This window comes from Lissotriton helveticus, chromosome 1_1 (genome assembly GCF_964261635.1).
Source record: "Lissotriton helveticus chromosome 1_1, aLisHel1.1, whole genome shotgun sequence".
NCBI classification, from domain to species: domain Eukaryota; kingdom Metazoa; phylum Chordata; class Amphibia; order Caudata; family Salamandridae; genus Lissotriton; species Lissotriton helveticus.
The window spans coordinates 1,897,024,486-1,897,045,689 of record NC_136057.1 but is presented as its reverse complement, the minus strand read 5'-3'; the positions used below and the strand labels follow the sequence as shown (position 1 = coordinate 1,897,045,689).

The following is a 21,204-nucleotide window of genomic DNA, read 5'->3' as shown; positions in this document are numbered from 1 at the left end:
GGATGGCTGTCTTGAATTTTGTGACCGTAAAGGCAATTGACCATTATGTTTTCTTTTGAGAACTAGTAGTTAGAGTGTATTAGGAGACAAAGATGACCCTCATCTCCACTGAGTTGTCTGGTGATTTTTAGCCTCAACTGTGTTGTCACAGCTTGCAGCCCTTTCCTTTTTACACATATTTTTCAACAGGAGCAATCTATTTTCAAGGTCTACTGCTTCTAGCCTTACTTGAAAGAGGTGATCAAGCTTATGTCAGAGTCAATAAATAGTGCAACAGATTTTGGAGCGGGGATACTAGAGAAGGAATCTTCAATTCCAGGCAGTAGCCCTCCACAAAATTCCATTAATTACGATTATTGTTCCCAGAATGGGGAAGAAACAACCAGAGACTACTCCATTGACATTTACCACCTGCTTAAAGGAGGTGCAAGATGTCACTGAGAGGCCTAGTGGGTGTTAGAGGTGGCAGGGCAGGGGTGTTGACAGGTTCGTGTGAGTGTTGTCTCTTCCCCTGATTTTCTGGAGCAATTGGAAGAGGAACGGTCTGCTCGAGTCCCTGCAGCTGTTTCACCAGGTGCAGATTTGGGCCGGTGTCTCCTGATGCTCTGTTGGTTGGCATACTTGGAGAACTTACCTGGCTCTCACTTGGTTCTCTAGTTAGATGTGGTGGGCAAGGCACTGCTTCATCCATGTACCTTCATAGGTAATATTTCTGATGTAAGATGAGTTTACATTAACTGCTAAGTGAAACTAAATTAAATTTGTTTTCCACTGCCAATTGCAGGTACCGACTTGCTGCAGAAGGTACCTTGATCATCAAAAACGCTGTTCAAAGAGATTCTGGAGTCTATGGCTGTTTGGCCAGCAACCCAGCAGGAACTGACAGACAAACATCAATTCTCACCTATATTGGCAAGTACATTCACCACATAGCTGATGTGGGGTTCAATGCATGTTTCACCTCTCTTGCATTCACAAGTGTATCTCTTGCGCAGTGCATATTTTGTACACAAATAGAAGTGCAGAGGCACCAAGTGTTTTTAATGCTAGTTTTGTCTAAAAGCAAGGCTCCCTAGTCTTGATTACGACTCCTACCTTTTTCTTCCACCACGCTACACTTCCTGTTTTTTATCTCCCTCTTGCAGTTCCTTTTCATCCCGGCTTTCTCCCTTTATCACTGTTTTCCTATCTCTCTGTTCTGGTCTCCAAGGTGAATGCCAGTGCCCAAGACAGAAAAAGCGGGAACCACGGCGATTTTAAGACCAACGGGTCTAGGCTCTCCAAACATAAAGTAAAACACACACTAGTATACTCTCCAAGAAGGCTTTTTGGTAATCAAATAGATTCCGCTGGAAATGAATGTTTCCGACCAGTGTAAAATAATTTTTTTCTATTTAGCACAAAAACCCTCACTCACCATGAGGTGGCATACTTCATCATAGGGTTCCTTCTCTCCCAACAACAAAGTTGTGGTGCGGGCTACAACAAGTAGGAGGGGCTCTTTGGATGTGTTTAAATTGTCCCGATGTGAGTGAGATGAATGGGTGACTAAAGCAGTGTGAAACTTTATAAAGTGACATTAAAACTATCCCGTAATCAGACAATAAACACTATTGTTATCTGTTCGGGATCCAAACCGCATTATAGTTAGGGATATATCAATTTTTCCCTGCATCACTCGTTCTTTGTATTTTAATCCTGTCCCTAAAAGACAACACTAAAGTCTGCTGTCTGATTAGGCAAGAGTTTTAATTTCACTTTATGTAGTTTCCAAAGGGATCCTCCTAATTTTGAGAATTGCAGCCCACACTTGTTGTGGTGTAAAGGAGGAACCCTATGGTGAAGCATGTCACCTCATGGTGGGTGAGGGTTTTGCCCTAAAAAGAAAGCATTTGTTTTTGGTCAGAAACATTAATTTCATGCTGAATCTATTTGATTACCAGAATGCCAGTGCCCACCACCTGCAGAAACTAAGCAGGGGCATCATCCAAGAAGCATTGTCAGAGCTTTCTCCTTGCTTCTGCACCTATGTGCATGTGTTTAACTCTTGGCAATAAGACTGGGCTTAAGTGGCTGGTCACCAAGACTCCTTAATCCAGCCCCCTCTTAATTGCTATTTTGTTTGTTCTGTGTGAGAATAACTTCAAAAGTCTACCCGTGAGTTTTTCAGATCACGTATCAAAGTGTATCCTTGCTCTGATGTGATTATAACTCATTCGACCTGGCTAAATGTACTTTCTCCGTTTTTTATCTTAATTTTTTTATTTTTCATCCACATATCATCCCCTCTGCTTTATGCAAAGGAATAATCTCCCTGCTACTCTCACTTTCAAACTGTAATGTTTTCGCTGTATTGGGCAAACCAACAATTTATAGTTACGTTTTCAGCTCTGTTGCCAGTCGAGACACCCACATGTTTGAAACACATAAGCATAGCTCATAGAACCTTCTGGAGAGGGGAATGTGAATTTCGACAGACCAAAATCATTTGCTGTAGAGCTTATCGCATCTCACTTGGCAAGCACAAATCACCACAGTAGCAAAGGCTTATTTTACCTGTCAATTAACAGTGGGCCGACTCCCCACTGCCCCTCGCACTAGAAATGTTTTCAATTCAGGAGTACCTCAGTTTTAAAAGATATGTTTAGTTGGGCCCTCCTAATGATAAAGCCCTGAAAAAATGTTTTATAAAGCTTACTGTCAAGCTTAGCAAAAGCATAGGTAATTTGAGGTGTTACGTTAAGGCCACTATAACCAGCTGCCTTACAGCACCACTAAAGGAGAGAGCCCCAGACAGCAACAACTGCCCTAAAAATTGTTTTGTTACTAGTAGAAAGGGAATACATTTGATTTTGCCTGTGACACTTTCCTGGCATCACCTTCTTGAGGGTAACAGGGCTCTTTCTTTAATATAAAATTGTTGCACCTGCTTACAAACATTGAACAAAGATGGTGACCAAGCAGCTAAAGAAAAATGCAAACAATATGCTGTCAAAGAAACAAAGTCTGTTATTAAGTTTCCATGGAAAGCGGAACTGAGTACACAATAAAGTGAACCTCTTTTTGGTTACTTATTTATACAAGTATTTATTACACGTTCACAGTCGCCACTGTGTTGTTATAGTTAGGTCAGAATTTTCATAGACGGAGTATTTTTTTCTTTGGTAATAACATTGACGCCAATTGATAAATCTGCACAAAACTTTCCCAAAAAGTTCACCTACCTCACCTCCTTCCTGGAAAGTTTTGGGGAAGAATGACACCTCCAGGGGTTAAACTTGAAAAAATACGGTATTCACCAGACACCAAACATGGCCCTCCTATTGGACCTTCATTTGGGAAGCTTGCACATTGCCGTGGTACATGGGCTAGGTGCAGCTTGAGCAGTGGATACAGAGGGAGTACACTGGTACCTAAAAAACACAAGCATTTGCATTTTGAAATGCAAATGACAAACCTTTTAGCTAAGTGTTGCTTTTGAAAATATAAATAAAAGGCATTGTCATTGACAATGGCAATAGCTTAAAATTTTGCAAATGCGAGACCTATTGCATTACTTACTACAGGCAATGTTTGTAGTAATATCAGGGAAATCGACAGTAAAAACTGGCCCACCTACCAGGCACAGAAATTGCCCAAACGCAGCCTACACACTGACCTTTCAGATCAGCGCTCCCTTCTGGCACTGCCTGATTGCCCTGTCGGCCAGTTACACCCTGGTTTTAACAAAAGATATTTAACCAAAACCTGTTGTGGGGGTTAAATGTGTGAGCTATGATAAATGCGCATTGAAGTAACCGCGTGCCTATTAAGAGATGGGGTTCTCCTTGTAAGGCGGTAATAGTTAAATGGATTCTGTGAGACAGTAAAGGTGTTTTTCTCACATCAATGTCGCTATATTGTGATGAAAAGTTATCCTTTTAACTTTTTAAATAAATTTGTGAGGTGTTTATTACAACAACTGTGCACGCACATATAAGTCTCTGCTCCTCCCCACCCCTCCCGATGCTCCATTAAGATTCCTCACCCAGAGTGCTCCTTCTCTAATTAAGAGAAATTGTAGTGCAAGGATTAGGTGGAGGTGTGGGTGTCCACTGAACAGCCTTCTTTATTGTGGAAATGGTCACTCAGGGGGCCCGAGGAAAGCGAGACCCCAAACTTTCGGTTTAACCGCCTCTCCGATTACACGACCATGATTCGAAGGGGCCGCCCACACCACTTTTAGCTCAAATGCATAGTTCAGGTCTGGGTCTTAACGTCTGCTCTGCCGCCTTATAATGTATTGTTCTTTCATGTCACCTTGAAGATAATTACTATTTATATATCACACATAATGGGCCGAGACGTGGACCCGATGCACGAACATATTTTTTAAACTAATTCTTTAATGTCATCGCCACAACATTGTATTTGGTTAATTAAATAATCCTACATGTCAGTATACTCACATCACCGTTTATGATAAAGTGTTTTATGGTATGTCAGTGGTTTTTTACTTCAAGCTCATGTTTACTGTAGGGCCCGCATTCTGCACGTCTGCCTTAGCAAAGTGGTGGGGGCATGCACATGCGCACAAGCTCTCTCCGGTGCTCTTGCACATTTCACGAATCACGGCCCGACCGGAAGAAAACGTTCTACATCCTTGTGCCACTTGTATCCCCATAATACACACACATTTAAAGGGTATTATAGGAGTATGTTCTGGAACAAAACATTCAGCTGTAAAATGAGCAGGACAGGAGGATTAGTGGCCAACATGTAATTGTGAAGAACCTGCACGTGTGATTGTTAATTCACACACACGCGTCTGTTGGGTAAAATGAACAAGCACCTAGGGGAAATACAGTCATGTTCATTTTCAAGAATATACATGCTAACGTGCATGTGCGGGCAAATGTGGTTAATTTGTTATCCTTTTGTGAAAAGTAAAATGATCTTGCGCGTCATGTATGTTCTCTCCAATTCACATATGTGTATTGGGGACTGGAGAATATACATCTGTGTGCGGGGTTATTCAGGAATGTCTGCTATATGTACGCATGTTTACTGGGAATATAGCTGTGTGTGCTGAAATAATAATAGATGTATGTACGAGGCAGTGAGGCATGAGTGCGGTGGAAGTTTATTAGAGGAGTGGATGTATCCTAGCGCGCAGAGCTGTCTACTTAGGAGCTAGAGAATCAGGTTCGAGCTTCGGCGTCGGCTCAACACCCTGTGATTCTGGGCAAATCACTTTATCACCACTTGTCTAACAAAAAATTAATGCGTCCTTGTGTAATATAACTGGTGCTCATTTAAAGCGTCTCAGAAAGTAGGCAGCGTGAAAAAACTGATAAACGGAATACTGGGGCCATCAGAAAACAAGCTGTCGACACTTTGGATGGCCCCGGCGGCGCCTAAGGGAGATGGCGACAGGAGGACATGGCACCGCCTGGGGTCCGTAAACAAGCTGTTGAATTGAACAAGGAAGCAGCGGTTCACACGCCCCTTCCCTGCTGCTACCGCTGTCTGGGACACCAATGTAACATGCAAAAAGAGGGCCTAACCAGTAATTAAAGGACACTGGATAATGCCACGAGTAAACAATCCAGTCCAGGTGGGCCTGGCCAAAAAGATACAGGGCGGTAACAAAGAGGGACGAAAAAAATGCCTTGTTCACAATAGAAAGCCAGCGTTTAGCATGAACTATGACGCAAGCCAATGGGAAGAAGGGGCGGGCTTAAAGCACCCTTCTGAAATCTGCTCGATTACAAGAAGCCTCGCAGAGCGAGTAGCGCATGTGCGCTGCAACGCAGGTCTGCAAGACCTAAAAAATGGAAAAAAACACAAAACGAAAGGTGGGTTTGGTGTTTGTTGGCGGATTGGCATTGGTGGATGGTTGCCTGCCTGTGGGGGTTGAACACAGGCTAACCCCAGGTGTGCACAGCATAAGTCATGAAAGATGTAATTTAACATGTCAATGGGTGATATTATATGTGGGGTCATAAGCAGTGCATGGTGGGAGGGCAAGTTATAGTTTGTTTTTAACCATTATTGTTTTATCTTATTTGAACACCTAACTATAATGTCACTTTAACCATTGTCTTTGCCTGGAATTTGTAGGTGTCTTTTAAATGCAAGCTAACATTTTACTACCATACCTAACTATAACATCACATTAACCTTTATTTATGTAAAATGTGAAATATGCTGATGCCTTTACTCAACCATTCATACCAGAATGACCAGAATGCTGTGCACCAAGGCAACAGTAAATAATGCAAGACTGCATGACATTTCAGGTGAGGGAGTGGACAGATCTGAACTAAATTAAAAAAAAATAAAAGAGCAGGGGCCCACATATTTTAGTATACTGCCACTTAGAATTTCAAATGCTGTAATTGCTGAGAGTGTCTAGTTTTGATAACACCACCTCCTTCTTTCTTCCACCTCTCTACAGGTCCTGTCTCTATGCCCCACTCTTTCCCATTGCTACTTTCTCACTTTGGGCCCGATGTAGGTAAATCTAATTTACCACTTCTAAAATACCGAATCATACCGAATCGGTATTTTAGAAGTGGTAAATTAGAGGGGGGGAGATGTAGGTATTTCAGATTCGGTAAATACCGAATCGTTAAGATTCGGTATTTACCGATTCTGTAAATACCGATTCGGTATTGCCCATTGAATCCTATGGGCCCTGAAGCCCATAGGAATCAATGGGCAATACCGAATCTGTAATTACAGATTCGGTAAATACCGATTTTAGCAAGGGTGCAGGGGGTGTCACTTTGACACCCTCTAGCACCCCAAAGACGGGCATGTTTGCCATGTGGCACACAGACATGCCCTAAGGGCATGTCTGTCTGTCACATGGCTAGGTGTGCATGCACACATGTGCATGCACACCTGGAATCGGTATTTTACCACCCAATTGGATTGGGTGGTAAAATACCGATTCTGTAAGGCCATAGGGACTCTGAAGAGTCCTACCTACATCTGGCCGTTACCAAATCGGTAAAAATACCGATTCGGTATTTTACAGATTCGGTAAATTTACCGATTCTGTAAATTTACCGAATCTGTAAAAATGGCCCCCTACATCTCAAGATGCCAAATACCGGTCGGAAACGGCCGAATTCGGCCGTTTCCGACCGGTATTTGCCACCTACATCGGGCCCTTTGTCCCTACTTCCTATCTTTCTCTTTCTTCTTCTTACTCCCTCTTCTACCTTTTTATCTCTCTTGTCCTCATTCAAACTCTGATGATAAAAAGCAAGTTCCAGTACCTAAAAATGGATGTCGGTGCTTACCACTCGGAACCTGCAACACAAATTAAAGAATTTGGACAGATCGCTTTGCCTCAGTACAGCTCAACAAGCACATGTGTTGTTACAGGGATCTGTGGGATTTTTCTTCCAATGGGGTGGCGAGAATTTGTAGTTTCCGTTTACATTGGGCGATGGAGCAGTTCTAGAGTGAGGAGACCATGTGCAATAAGTTGGTTGCACTCTTTAGGCAAGGGGTTGGGCATTAGAGGCAGGCCCACGGTTTAATTTTTTTTAACACTACACTTAGGCATTTGAACTGAAGCAGGATCCATATTCACACGTCACACGTCCATATGAACAGCTTAGGATGGGGAGACTAGATTAGGCACATCTTTGAGTGGGACTAAGCATGATTGATGGTGGGATTTAGTTTTTGATTTATGATGTTTAGCCTACAGACATCAATTTGCATGTTTCTAGCCTTGCTCATTAGCTAGTTCACACTTCTAGAGAATGTGTTGAAGTTCAACTTTTTTGAACTGCTAAAATGGTAACTCATATGCAATTGTGAACTGAACTCACACTTCAACTGGTTCCGCAATATTAAAGTGAGTAAGTTTGAGTTGTTAATGCCCTCCCAGCATGATTAAGCAAATTAATTGTGAGCCACAATGTGCTTTTGGCTTTTCAGTGCAGTCAGTTGTGTTTTGAAGGTGGAGTGAATACCGAAAAAGACTATTGACACTCTTCCTCAGGAAAAGCTGTTAGGAACTTTTACATACAGGCAAGCTAGCATTCAAAATTTTAATAATTGTGTATAGCCAATTGCAAGAAGAAAGAGGAATTGCTCAAAAAATATAAACCTTCTTGGTCCAGCACATATACTCTAGTCTGTAGCTAATGTTGCATTAAAATGTATATAGTTGAGCCCATGCACTAATGTTTGCAGATTTAGAAGATTTCCAGCTGAACTTACATTATGTGTTAACAACCCTCATGTCTATGAGATGAATAGTTTTCTGGATAAAGCTCTTACTAGTTTGTTAACCAGTGCCTTCAGCTGGTGGCCAGCTCTACTACATTATTAACCCTGCCTCGATGGTGGCACGCCCTTTTGGAGGACATCACCTCACACTGGGTCTACAGCAGCACTGGTGTGTGATGTGAGACCACGCGATTTCATGTTTCAAGGTACCCAGCCAATAATTTGCATTGACTAAAAGTATCATCTCCTACATTAGTGACAAAATGTGCAGGTGCAATTTTGGATGTAATGGTGTTTAAAAGCTGTTAAACATTCCCCTCTCAAAATAAGAGCAGGTCTATATGGCATGACAAGGAAATCCACTCTCTTGAGTTCCCTGTTTAGTCTTTATCTTTGCTGAAGTAGCATGTTGTTGAATGTAGCACGTTACAATGCGTGCTTTTACCACGCAGTAGGTAACAACGCGGTTGTTACAATGAGCGCGTTGTTACCACGTGTGGCATTACATCGCAAGTTGTTTCAACGACTTGTGCTAGGTGGCGCGTTGGATTTAGGAATAGTATAAATTACTATTCCTACTCCAGTTCGCGCAACAGCAGGAAAGGTGTTGGATTTAAAATCCAACATATTCCCTGGTGTTGCAAGCCACCTAGCCCAAGTCATTGAAACATCTTGCAATGTACAGGCACCTATGGTAACAACGCGGTCGTTGTAACGACCGCATTGTTATGTGCCTGCGTGGTATTGTCAGCGTTGTGAATGATGTTTCCCCCTGTTTTACTGCGTCATGTAAATTTGAAATATCATAAAATACGTTCAGTCCAGCCAAGTGAAACTAAAAGGTCTTTCCTCACAAGACCTAACAAGACAATATTTTTTAAACAAAGCCCTCTGCATTCATGGCTCCCAGGCAATAGAGTCGTTGGTCTGTAAATGCTGCCTGTTGTCCCCTCCTTGACTTCTACATTAAACATTTACAGACCTTTATCCCCACCTGTTGAGCTAATTCTTTACACTCTCTATTTGTGTTTTGGCAAATTCTCCTCACCTCCTCCTTTTTACCACCAGCCCTAATATCACTTTCACTACCTGTACCTATGAATGAAATATCTCCGTTAAGCTCCACCTGTTCCACTGCTTTGAATTTTGCTTTACTTTCTTCGAAATATATTTATTCACTATCTGTATCTGTAACACTCTAAATATTCTGCTAAATTTCTCGTTTTCCATTGCTATAAAGGTTTCTTCTAATTCCTCTAACCCCACCATTGTAACATTCCATTTCACATATTCACTCCACACTATTTACCTTCATCAAATATGTCTTATTGCTCCAAATATACTTCCAGCCATCTTCTATCCCCACCTATCCTAGTATCCTCTTTCTCTTTTATTATCCCAATTAGTCCTTATCTTTTCCTCTCGAAATCCCATGCTATGATTATTTCGCAAGATATAATCCTTCACAATTTTCCATGTCCTGAGCATTCGAAATTGCAGTTAGTTCCTCTAGACCCATCTATCCAAATATATTGTTTTCTTCCTCAATGCCTACTTCTTTAAAACTTCTTTCAAAACATTCTCATTACCCCTTTTTTAATTTCCACCTCTTAAGATATTGGTTTTATCACTGTAGGAAAGTGCCCCTTTTTAGGTCTCGCCTAGACGAAAGCAAAAGCGAAGCTTTTGCTGTCTAGGGCGAGACAACTTATGTTATCACTTTTGGGGAAATGTGGGACAGCAGACTGTCACGCGCTTCTCCTGCCGGAGATTTGACCTCGTGGGCGCGCTTTGGCGCCTTGGCTGCTTGTTGCGCTTTCATTTATGGCGCGCACGGCGCCGTGCCCCTCTCGTGCCAGCCACACGCATCCACAGGCACACACACACACACTGCATACACACACGCACCCCCCCTTAAACAGACCCCCGCGCACACAGACAGACACACGCACAGACACACTCGAACACACACAGACACACGCGCATACACCCCCCCACTCACGGGCTCTCGCGCACACATACACACGCACACAGACACACACACATATCCCCCCTCCATTCACCGTGCTCTTGTCACGTCGCCTCGCTGTGCTGTACAGGCTCCGCACTCCTCTGGTGTTTTCTTCGGTGCATCACCATACGCGGGGCTTCCCTCACGCTTGTTTTTTCTTCTTCTGGTCTACTACGGCGCTGACGTCAGTACGCCCAGGGCGCGTGCACGGGCGCAGCCTAGTATGTTTATGTCGATGAGCGTCCTCTAGGTCGCTGTAGTCACAGCTTTTTAGAAAGGTGGGCAAACCCCTGAAAGCTCAAGTGAGGCTCTAGCCAGGTGCCTGGCTGTGCCTCAGTCAGAGGTCCTCTTTGAATCTCGAGCCCATAACAGGCCGAGGACCCCTTTTGCTATTGCGTGCCGCTCACGCTCGAAACTCTCGCACAAAGAATTAAAGGCAAAACAGTGACTGTTGTTGAAAAAAAAGGCAAAACAGAATTGCACAGTTTTAAACCAGAAATCCCCGATCATTCCTGCTTACTTGCATCAAGATTCCTTTTTTATGAGATACGTGAATTCAGGATTTGCGCCATACAAAAAATTCTGCTGTTTGGTTTAATGGACTATAATGTTGCTCCATGCATAATAAAAATCCAGACCACATATAAAGAACATGACAATTGACTTGCCTCTTTGTTCACTAGTGGCGATATTGTGATAGCAAGGGGGCATGAATGTTTTTAAGCTCACGTTTAAAAACGATCGCTTTTAATACAGGCCTTCCAGTGCAGAGAAATAATCTGATGTGCTAAGAAGAAACTCTTCTGCATATCAAAGAAATACACTTTTTTTTATTTTGAGGAGAATTTATCTCATTTTAAATGGCGTTTGTTGCTTAATTTAACTGCCAGATATGTTCAAGGGTCGGCTCGTGCACCAGCACTTAGAGCTAACCCAGACCCATGGTTCTGCTCTCGCCTTGCTCTCTATTAATTTGTTACTTCGCCCACTTCTACTTTTATGTCCTTGTGCTTCCGAACACCTCCATCCATCAATTTGCTCAGAAAAAAACACATTTGGGATTATTGACGTGTTAAATTGTCGAATTGTATTACGGGTGGGGGAGTTTTGAAGAGTTGTTTTGCGTGGGTGGAAACATCAAGACGTTAGTCCCCTTATTAATCATATATGATTAAAAAAAGATGTCGATGAGAGTTCTCTACTTCTCCTTTTCTTGCTCAGCAGGGTGCAGCTTTTTGCGCCCTCCTAGCCGGTGCCGTCTTTACGCCGCCCAAGTTTCTGGAGCCCTTGCTGTCTCTCGGGGCTGCGTGCTCCCATGCGTGGGGCACAGGGCAGTGCACCTCTGCCTCCCAGGAAGTTGTTCGTCTGCACGCATCACTCACCACAGCACATAGAGCACGGTCCTCAACCATCTGCACTTAAAGGTGTCAAACCCTCCCCCGTCTCCGCCGCCTTCCCCTAACCCCCACAGGTCCGCAGGTCAACCAACCACAGGGGAGGGGGGGGGTGACAATTTATGCTTTCACTGCCCAGTAACTCTCTCCTCCAGCGCCCGCATGTACAGCATCCCTTCCACGCTGTCCGATCCTGTCACGGTGGCCTCCGGAATGATCGTTTCTGTCCTTACTTGAGATCGTTTGCTGTGTCCACACCTCCCCATCACCCCGGTCTGCTTCGGTCTCTTTCTTTTTTTTTTTTTTTAAAGGATCCACTCTTTCGTTGCTATGCAACGGATCGCTGTTAGGAGCCATTCATGTCTCCTTTAATTGCACAGTGAACTAAGGGAGATTGCAAACATTAAGCAAAGATAGTGCATTTTTGGACCAAGGAGGTTGCGGTGGTCGCTTTGCGGAGGCGGATTCCTTGCTTTGGTGGGTCCTCTTTCCTCAGCCACTGGTCAGCAGCCCCAGAGGCCTGCTGTTGTGCAGACTAAAGAGGGGATTGGCTGACTGCAGTGCGTGGGCTTTCGAGACTGGGAGCCAGTCTGCTTGTGCTGCACTTCAGTAGGAGCTCCAGTGCATCTGCCGGAATAAAGTGGAAGCCCTTCTCTCACTCAGCTCTTAGTCTGTGGCTAGAATGAAGCAGAGAGCTTGAAATGCTCTAAGTGGGCCTGACAACCATCGAGGACCCCCGGTACAAGGCCGATATTCCCAAGGACGCAACTTCCAAAAATACAGCTTGTCAACCCCAAATATCCACTGATCATATCGGAGATCCTGGAAACACAGGTGGTCGTCCACGGAGCCCTAAAGAACCCAGTTGTGAGACTAGAACTACCATCTACTGACGAATCACAAGACCTGCTCCACACACCAGGACAACCTTGGCGGGTCTCTGTCAACCTCCCACACGGAACTCTCAGAACCCATGGACGTCTTGGCACTCCTGGATGCTGTGAAGGTGGTCCCAGTTCTGGCACAAAACCTAGAAATGCTTTGCAGGTTGAAATGAGAGCAAAAAGAGTTGGTGCTTACAGAGAACTTGCCCAGTCAAATAAGGTGGATGAACGGTTCAGGATTCAAGTATTGGCCAGAGATTTTGTCTAATTTTCTACTTCCCTTATAAGTTTCCCCTGGACACTTAACGTGAACTTTATGGACAAGCAACCCTTTTTGATGGCATTTCACTAGGCCATGCCTTAGCCTGAAAAAAAAACCATGGCCTCTGACCAAGGTGCATTCTAGGAAAAGGGTTCACTCTTTCACCGTGAGGCAGAAGTCAAGAGGAGCTCCCTTTGGTAGCTGCCATAGTTAGAATTAATGCAAGGAGCATTAGATCAGATCTACCATGGGTACTGTCAGCGAATTGTGCGCCTCCAGTTTCCAAGCATTCCTTTTCTCCGCGCGCCATGTAAAGCCAGGTGAGTGTTGTTTCCCCAGCAATCTGCGACAATTTTATCCTCACTCCCATCTTTTTGTCTGCTCCACCTGTTTGTTCGCTTTGACATCGCATGTGCTCTCTCATGATTGCTGAGTGACTGGCACAGGAATTTTTTGTGGAAAGAAGGGGTGTAAGGTCGCCTGCTCTGCTTTTTTCTTGGTGTATCTGTAAGAAGGTCTGACCTAGTGAATTTTTAGAGGCCCCTTCGCCAAATTCTTCTGGGTGTAGGAGACCTCATGTTGTGTTATGCCACTGAACTGAGAACACTTGATTGTGCGCCTATTTTTTACAGTCTGAGCTTTCCACTGTTCTACGTCCACCCATCATTCTCTGTGTTCTTTACCGCTTATATTTCTTACTCCTTTCTTGTGGTTGTATAGAAAGGTGTGGTGATAGTGTAACTGTTACGAAGTATCTTTATACTAAATCTGCACCAAGGTACCTGCCAGGGTATTATGTTGCCGAGGACACAATGTATGATGCACATGTGCAGAATCTTATAAGTACACATTGGAAGAGATTTGGGGAGTGATGACAGAAACCCCTGGCCATATATATGCTGTTCTGGAGTAAAACGCGTATTCAAGCAAATCTTTTCCAGAGAAACATTTTTAGTTCACCCTTTTTCCTTGAATGTTGCAAAATAGGCAGGATTCCCAAGATGTCTAATGCATTTAGGTGAATGTCCTTCTGGTCAAACAAAATTCTGAAGCTTTTTTCTCGAGGATAACGTCTCTTGTTCCTAATTTATTGCCTGAATCACATGCAATTTTTGTTTGTGGCTGGCAGAATCCTCCTCTCTGTTCTCTCCTTGAATCCTCTTCCTAAACCAAAGTTGGTCCCTCCTTCCTCAGCTCCACCGTTCTCTCCCCCTGCCTCAACCCCTGCCCCTGCCCCTGCCTCAACCACCCCGAGTAACCAAGTACCTCTACTGCTAACTTTACTCTAGTAGCTACCTCTACCTGTAGCATACTCCCTATACCCTCTCTCATACCATTGTACCCCAACTATACCCTCGTACCTCGAACCCTCCCTAAACCCTAGTACCCCCACTTATACTCGAATATCTTATACCCTAGTTCTTCTATTCCTACCAGAATCCTCGTTCCGCAAGTGTAATTCTACCTACAGTAGTAATTCCCCCTCTTACCCATATTCTACTAACCTATTTATTGGCCTATGTTTTCTTTTTCTGATATGTTTTGTTTGTTTTGAATTTCCTCAAGTTGTTAAAGGCAAACCCCTTTCCTTAGTTTAAAAATTCACCAAACTTTAGTTTCACAAATCTGAGGTTTTTGTACTTTAATTCTCCATTTTCTTTTTTTCTTGGAATGAGGTGGGACCTCTAGGATGCCCCACAAATACCATATCAGTAAACATATTGCAGTGCAAAAGAGAGTACTCCACAAATCATGTCTAGCCCAGACAGAAGAATACTTCACACCTGGGTATTTAAAATATAAAAACGTATCACTTGAAAGATCAATGTTGCCTCCTCACTTCTCTGCCTCCCCTCCCACCCCCACCACCAAAAATAGTGTTATAGAAAGCTTGGAGGTCACCTTACCCTTCAGAAACTGGGCTACACACCACAGGGGGTGGATAGTTAATTTTCTATCCCTATGTTCAGTTACTTGGTAGAATGCTGCGACACCACATTTAAACCCAGAGTGAGGGTGCTTGAACTCTTTCACGACAAATGCCCGTGGAATGAGGTTGTTTAGTACGACCTTTTATTATTGGGAGAGTCGCACACAAGATAGGATGGCATGAGAAACAGCTGTGTGCTTGCAGTTCTCAGTTATAAAACTCTTTTTATAGGTGGAGATAAGTTGGTGTTTTTTTCCTTTACAAAAAAAAAAAAATTGTAGGTAATATGAATTCTAGCATGGCTGTTTATGTGAGATAAGTCTTGAGAAAAAAATAATTAAAAAGTAGCTCTAATATTTTAACCTTTAATTAACATTCAAGGGTATAGCTATTAGATCTGGTCTTGGCATGCTTCTGCAGTAGTTCCTTTTTTATTTCATTGCAAGTGTAGGACGTAAAATAACAAACATTTGCAATGCAATAGGTCTCGCATTTACGCGAGTTTAAGCTATTGGTATTGTAAATGTCAATGCCTTTTATTTATGTTTTAAAAACAAAACATATATAAAAGGAATTGTCATTTACAGTGCCAATAGCTCAAACTCGCAAAATGCGAGACCTATTGCATTGCAAATGCTTGTTTGTCATAGTCATTTCTGCTTTTTGACACTGGTACTGATGTTTTTTTGACTGATGTGCACTGGGACCCTACTAACCAGACCCCAGGGCCAGTGCTCTTTCCCTAAAACAAGGGAAAAAGGTCTAATTGCCCCACAATTGGCATACACTTTGTCTCCCCTGTTATTTCCTAGTAAGTGGTACCCCTTGTACCTAGGGCACTGGTACCAAAGAGGGTCCCTATGGGCTGCAGTATGTTTTATGCCACTCTACGGGACCCCCAAATAAATTGCATGCAGCCTGCCATTGCAAACGGCATGTGATGGTGCAAACCATGAGTGAAAACACAGCATGTTACACGCACTGTGTGCCATGCCAAATTGATGTATGCCAAACTCACTGTGACCCATGCTAATGTGATCTATGTAAGTTACCCCTACAGAAGGCCTTGTAGCTCTAAGACAGGGTGCATTATATTACATATGAGGACATATCTGCATGAGGAGATATGCCTCAGTGCTTTCTAGTTCGATTACTAGATGGTACAAGAGATCAGGGAAGCCCTCTTTCCTATATATACTGGACACTGGTCATTATGAGTTCCCCAGTGACATGATGGCTTCTCTGAAACCTTTGAAGTTTGGTATCAACCACCTTGTCTTAAAACATCTATACTGATGCCAGGATTGGATTTATTATGACATGCACCCGGAGGGCACCTTAGAGGTGCCCTCTGAAACCTACTATCCCTCTAGTGTGCTGGCTAACTGGTATTGTCCAGCCTGCCACCACAGACAAATTTCTGATTCACTGCAGGTGATAGACCACACTCGCTTAGGCTAGAACCAATGCCTGCTCCGAATGAAGGTGTTCACACCTCCTCCAGCAGGAAGGCTTGTGATTTAGCATATCAAGGCCAGGGACTTCAAAGTCCCTGCCGCCTTTGATATGCGGACCTGCTTTCCTCCAGACCTGGGAGATGCCACTTCCTGCCCAGAGGCCCATCTGGCACAAGGGCAAGAAGGAAATTAGCTAGCAATGGGCATGTTGCACCAGGCTAGACACACCCCTAAGGTGGACTACCTGATGTGCTCCACAAAAGAAGAATTTCACCATTTTGCTTTTGGTGAAAATAGAAACCCTGAGACAGGACTATGCCCACTACCCACAGAACGTGGTCATATAGGGGGTGTAGTGACCCGAAGGCTGAGTAGCCCATTGGCTACTACCTTTCACTCACCTTAACACTCCTAAATGCAGTATTTAGGTGGCCCCCTGACACCTGTAACTCATATTCACCTGACCAAAAAAGAAGAAGGACAAAGAAAAGTCGCAGACAACAAGAATTGGAGAGTAGCCATGGAGTTGGCACTAACACTGCCTGGCAACTTCTGTCACAATAGTTGCAAAGACCCAACTCGTCCTGCAGCTATGCATCATTCAAAAGCCTCAGAGGGCTACCAGAACTCCAGCAACCTGTTAGCATCTTCCTGGAAGTGGAGGAGCTACTTCCCTGAAGCCTGCAGGCACCAACCGCAACGTCCAGTTCACGATCTGCTGTCCACTTAGTCCAGCAAGGCTGCAGCCCCTCAGAAGGAGATCGTCATGCACCAGGAGGTCAGATACATCTCTCTACCAAGTTTGGAGATGCCAGGACACCCAAGAGCCACCGTGTAACAATGCCCGGCATACCAGACCCCTTGCAGGAACCAAGGCTTGTTTGGCGTCCAGCCTGGACACCAACACAGCCAAGACTGACCTACCAAAGAGGGACATCCGCTTCACTGAGGCCAGCAATGACAGTGGCCCTGCTGTCCTATTTTGTCCCCATTACCAGGTCGACCCCAAAGGTGAGTGGCTCCAGTGCAAGTAACCCGCCGGACAAAACACCTCTGCACCCGAGCCCGCCAGCCTGAGTTCAAGCCTACCTACAGCGCAGCTTTGCTCTAGATACCCTCAAAGCATGAGCCTCCCTTTTGGGTTCCAACAGACTTGTCCCCAAATCCCCACTTGCAGCATTTTTCTGCTTACAGTTTTCTCCATAGACTTCAGCTATAGCGTTCAAGGCTACCCTTGCGACCAGCACATCTGCACTCAGACTCACACGGGCAGGTAATCCAAAACTGCTGGTGGTTCTAAGGAACTTGGCCCCTACATACCTTAAGTCCTGAAGAACTACCCTGTAAGTTGTTTGCAAGTGAACCTATGCAGTGTGTGCTTCTCCCACAGCATAACATTACTGCATTCAAGTCTGATGACTCAAATCTGATGGCTGTTTTTTCTAAGTGCTTGAAAATCGCTAACTCAAAAAGTACTTACCTTAATCTCATAGATCTTGGTGTCTAAATAAACATAAAAATATATGTTATTTGCCTAAATTGGTGCGAAGCTTCCTCATTGAGTATGTGTCTCATTTATTGCCTCTGTGTGTGCAACAAATACCTAATACTCCGCTCTGATAACCCTTAGGTTGCTTGAACACACTATAACAAATAGAGTACCTTGGGATTGCTAGAGAAAACCCCTGCATAGTAATAAGGGATACCTGGACTCTCTCGACAGTGCACCTCATTTTTGTACACTATATGGAAAGCCAGCTTCCTATATCACCTCTATTTCCATGCTTAAAATATATTGTTTTCACCACTCCTCTAACTCCGCCACTCTAAAATATCCCCTTGCATCCTCCTTGATCCACACCGCCTCCCATTACCTAACTTCCTTCTCTCTCTTTTTGACCTTTCTAAAATCCCTAACCCCCTCTAGCCACAATGTTGAGTGCCCTAAGGCAGCCATTTTATGTGCCATCTACAGAAATGGTTGGGTCTCCACAGATGACGTTCCCTCCCAAAGGAATTAAAGCTATGTTGTTTGTATCCTCTTCTCCTTTCAGAAATCCCAACAGTGACAGTGGTAAAAAATGATATCCTGGTTGCCCTCGGTGATACAACAGTGATGGAATGCAAAGCGACGGGCATCCCACCGCCCCAAGTTAAGTGGTTAAAAGGTAAGACAGCTTGGAAAACTGTAATGTACAAGCTTGTACTTTAGTTTTGATGGCATCATTTCTGTTGGTCGTTGCCTATGCGCTATGAAAATCAAAGGCATGAGTCACTGCTCTCCTTTTTGTATTTTTTTTTATTGAGAATTTAAAATTGGTACAAAATATCCATGATCAAGATTTCATTTCATACATTAATCCGACTTGCAGAGATAAGAAGCAAAAGGGAATGCCGTAAATACAATTAATTATCATACAATAAATAGATATATATACATTCATAAAAACTTCAGTATTTACAGGGAGGTAATTAGCACCGGTACACAGAATAAATTATACATATATATATATAAATTAATCTACATTTGTAATTGTGCGTCCCTCCACTCTTTCAGGGGCGCCCAGATTTTTAGCCCAAACTCCCGTGTTTTCCTACCCTTACGTGAATAAAGTGTGGATTCAATATTATGAATGCCTAGGAGCCTGGTCAGCCACATCTGATAAGATGGAGTGATAACATCCTACCATGCTGCCGAAATGAGAATACGCAATACAGCAACAGACAAGAAGATAAATGCTTCCGTCTCCCTGTTTACACCCAGTTTACTTTCACTTCCCAAGATCATTAAGGTCGGGGATAAGCTGATCTTTAAGCCTAGCAGCCCCTCCCAAAATGTCTCGATCTCCCCTTTAATGGTACTAAGTTTCTCACAACGATGGAACATATGAAGTATATCCACCGGGCCTTTCTGACATCTGAGGCAGTTATTATCCTCCCTTTTACCCCAGTCGAATAATTTAAAGGGTGTAAAATAGAGATTAAAAAGTGTTTTAAAATGTTGTGCCTTTAGATTAGAAGAGCGTAAAATCACTTTATCCAGATGTAGCGCTTTATCCAGATCCGCATCTGGATCTAGCAGCTTTATTGCCCAGGCAGCTTCGTTTTTTTCCAAGTCATCTTGAATCCCTGCCATTAGGTCCATATAAATAACTTTGATTTTGCTCCCCCCTTTTAATAAATAATCCAATATGCTGCAGTTATTACCCGGGGAAATACGGGGTCTTATAGCTCTAAATATTTGTAGAATCTGAGCATATTTAAACCTTGGCTACTAGATACCCCGTATTTCTGTTGGATAGCATCAAAGCTCATAACGCTATCCCCCTTCATTATATCCCCTACTGTGCGGATACCCTGCTGTTCCCAAGATTTCTATGCGCCATCCAAGTTCAGATTTGGGAAGAGCCCTGACTTCCACAATGGCGTGTATATATTGATCTTTGGGACCAGTAATACTTTCTGAAGCATTTTCCACAACTCCCAGGCACTTGTTAATATCTTGTAGCGCATTTTCTTAAAATATCTTCGGTCAGTTTTTCTTAACAAAACCCCCACCGCCTCCTTTCCCATTAATAACTCATAGATTGAGGGGATATCCTGAATCGTATATACCGGGCCTTGGGTATAAGCCTTGTTTGAGGATGAATCAAATAAAATTGACATTTGTGTCAGCAAACAGGCCCAATGATAATACCTTAGATTCGGGACCCCTAAGCCACCAAGGTCCTGTTGGAGGGATATATATTTTAATGAGCGCCTAATCTTCCCATATTGCCACATAAAGCTGATAAAAATAGACTCCATTGTTTTTATCATCTCTTCTTCTATTAAAAGGGGGATGGAGCGAAACAGGTAGAGAATTTTAGGCAGCATGGTCATTTTCAGAACGTTTGACCTGCCTATAAGTGACAGATGCAGAGTATCCATTCTTTTAAATCATGCTCCATCTTTTTTAACATTGGGACAAAATTATCCTTTATAATTAGTTCTGTTGCTGCATTAATTATCACCCCGAGATACATTGCGGAGTCTACATATCTATTATCTAATTTAATTATATTTTTTGCACAGATGACCTGGGTTTTCCCCTCATTCAAGCGGTATCCCGAATGTCGCCCAAATTCCTTAGTGATTTCCACCAGTGCACGCATAGCCACGCCAGGTTTTGATGAGGTCACTGCCAAATCATCCGTATAGGCTAATATTTTAGACTCAAATCCATTAATTATAACCGGCTTGATCTCATGATTATCCAAAATCTGTCTAATTAATGGATCGATGTACAGCGTGAATAAAATGGGCGAGCAGGGACACCCCTGACGGGTACCCCTTGTTATATTAACTTTACCCGAGCTCTGACCCATCACCTGTACCCTGGCCACTGGATTGGAATACATAGCTTTAATGGCCGTCAGGATTCTTTGACTTAAGCCTCTCCCTACCAAAATCCTCCACAGATAGTGCCACCTGATGCGGTCAAAGGCTTTTTCAGCGTCGAGGAGGATCATGGCCATCCCCTCCTCCCTGACTAGTCACTGCTCTCCTTGGGAACGTATGCAAGGCAGAGTTTTAAGCATGCTGTCTGTACCAAGAGACCTCTCCTGGTAGTGTGCACAATACAGATAATATCATAGAAAGAGAAAATTTTTCCTGAGCTATCACTCCACTCTGATTGCATCAGTTCAATAGTGGTCGCTCGATCATGAAAGCACCCTTTACTCTTCCTTTGAAGACGGCAGTGTGTAGTTGGCAAGAGAAGGAAGTACTTATTTTAGCAAACTAATCCTAGGTCATATTGGGTGCTTCATCCAGACTGTTCTAGCATCAGATCTTTGAGTCATGCAGTCTGCTTAGCCATCAGGAATTGAGTCACAAGTCACAACTCGCTGGTATGTTTCTGATATTTTCCTCTAGCACCTCACGGTTTTTGTCAAACAGAACATTTAAAATTGATTGCTATTATGTGTTGCTGTAGATAGGCAGCAGGACTCAGTGAACCCTAATGAATTAAGACCTCCTTCTAAGAAA

At 43.4% G+C, this 21,204-nt stretch overlaps 1 protein-coding gene across 1 annotated transcript in view; it reads left to right on the top strand.

Annotated features, from left to right (window-relative positions):
• Positions 1–21,204, top strand: part of HMCN1 (hemicentin 1) — a 1,257,483-nt gene that overhangs the window by 406,059 nt on the left and 830,220 nt on the right. The window contains exons 13-14 of the mRNA XM_078642741.1: positions 785–912; positions 18,228–18,341. Of these exons, the coding sequence (XP_078498867.1) occupies positions 785–912; positions 18,228–18,341 (242 nt within the window). The remainder of the gene's footprint in view (positions 1–784; positions 913–18,227; positions 18,342–21,204) is intronic.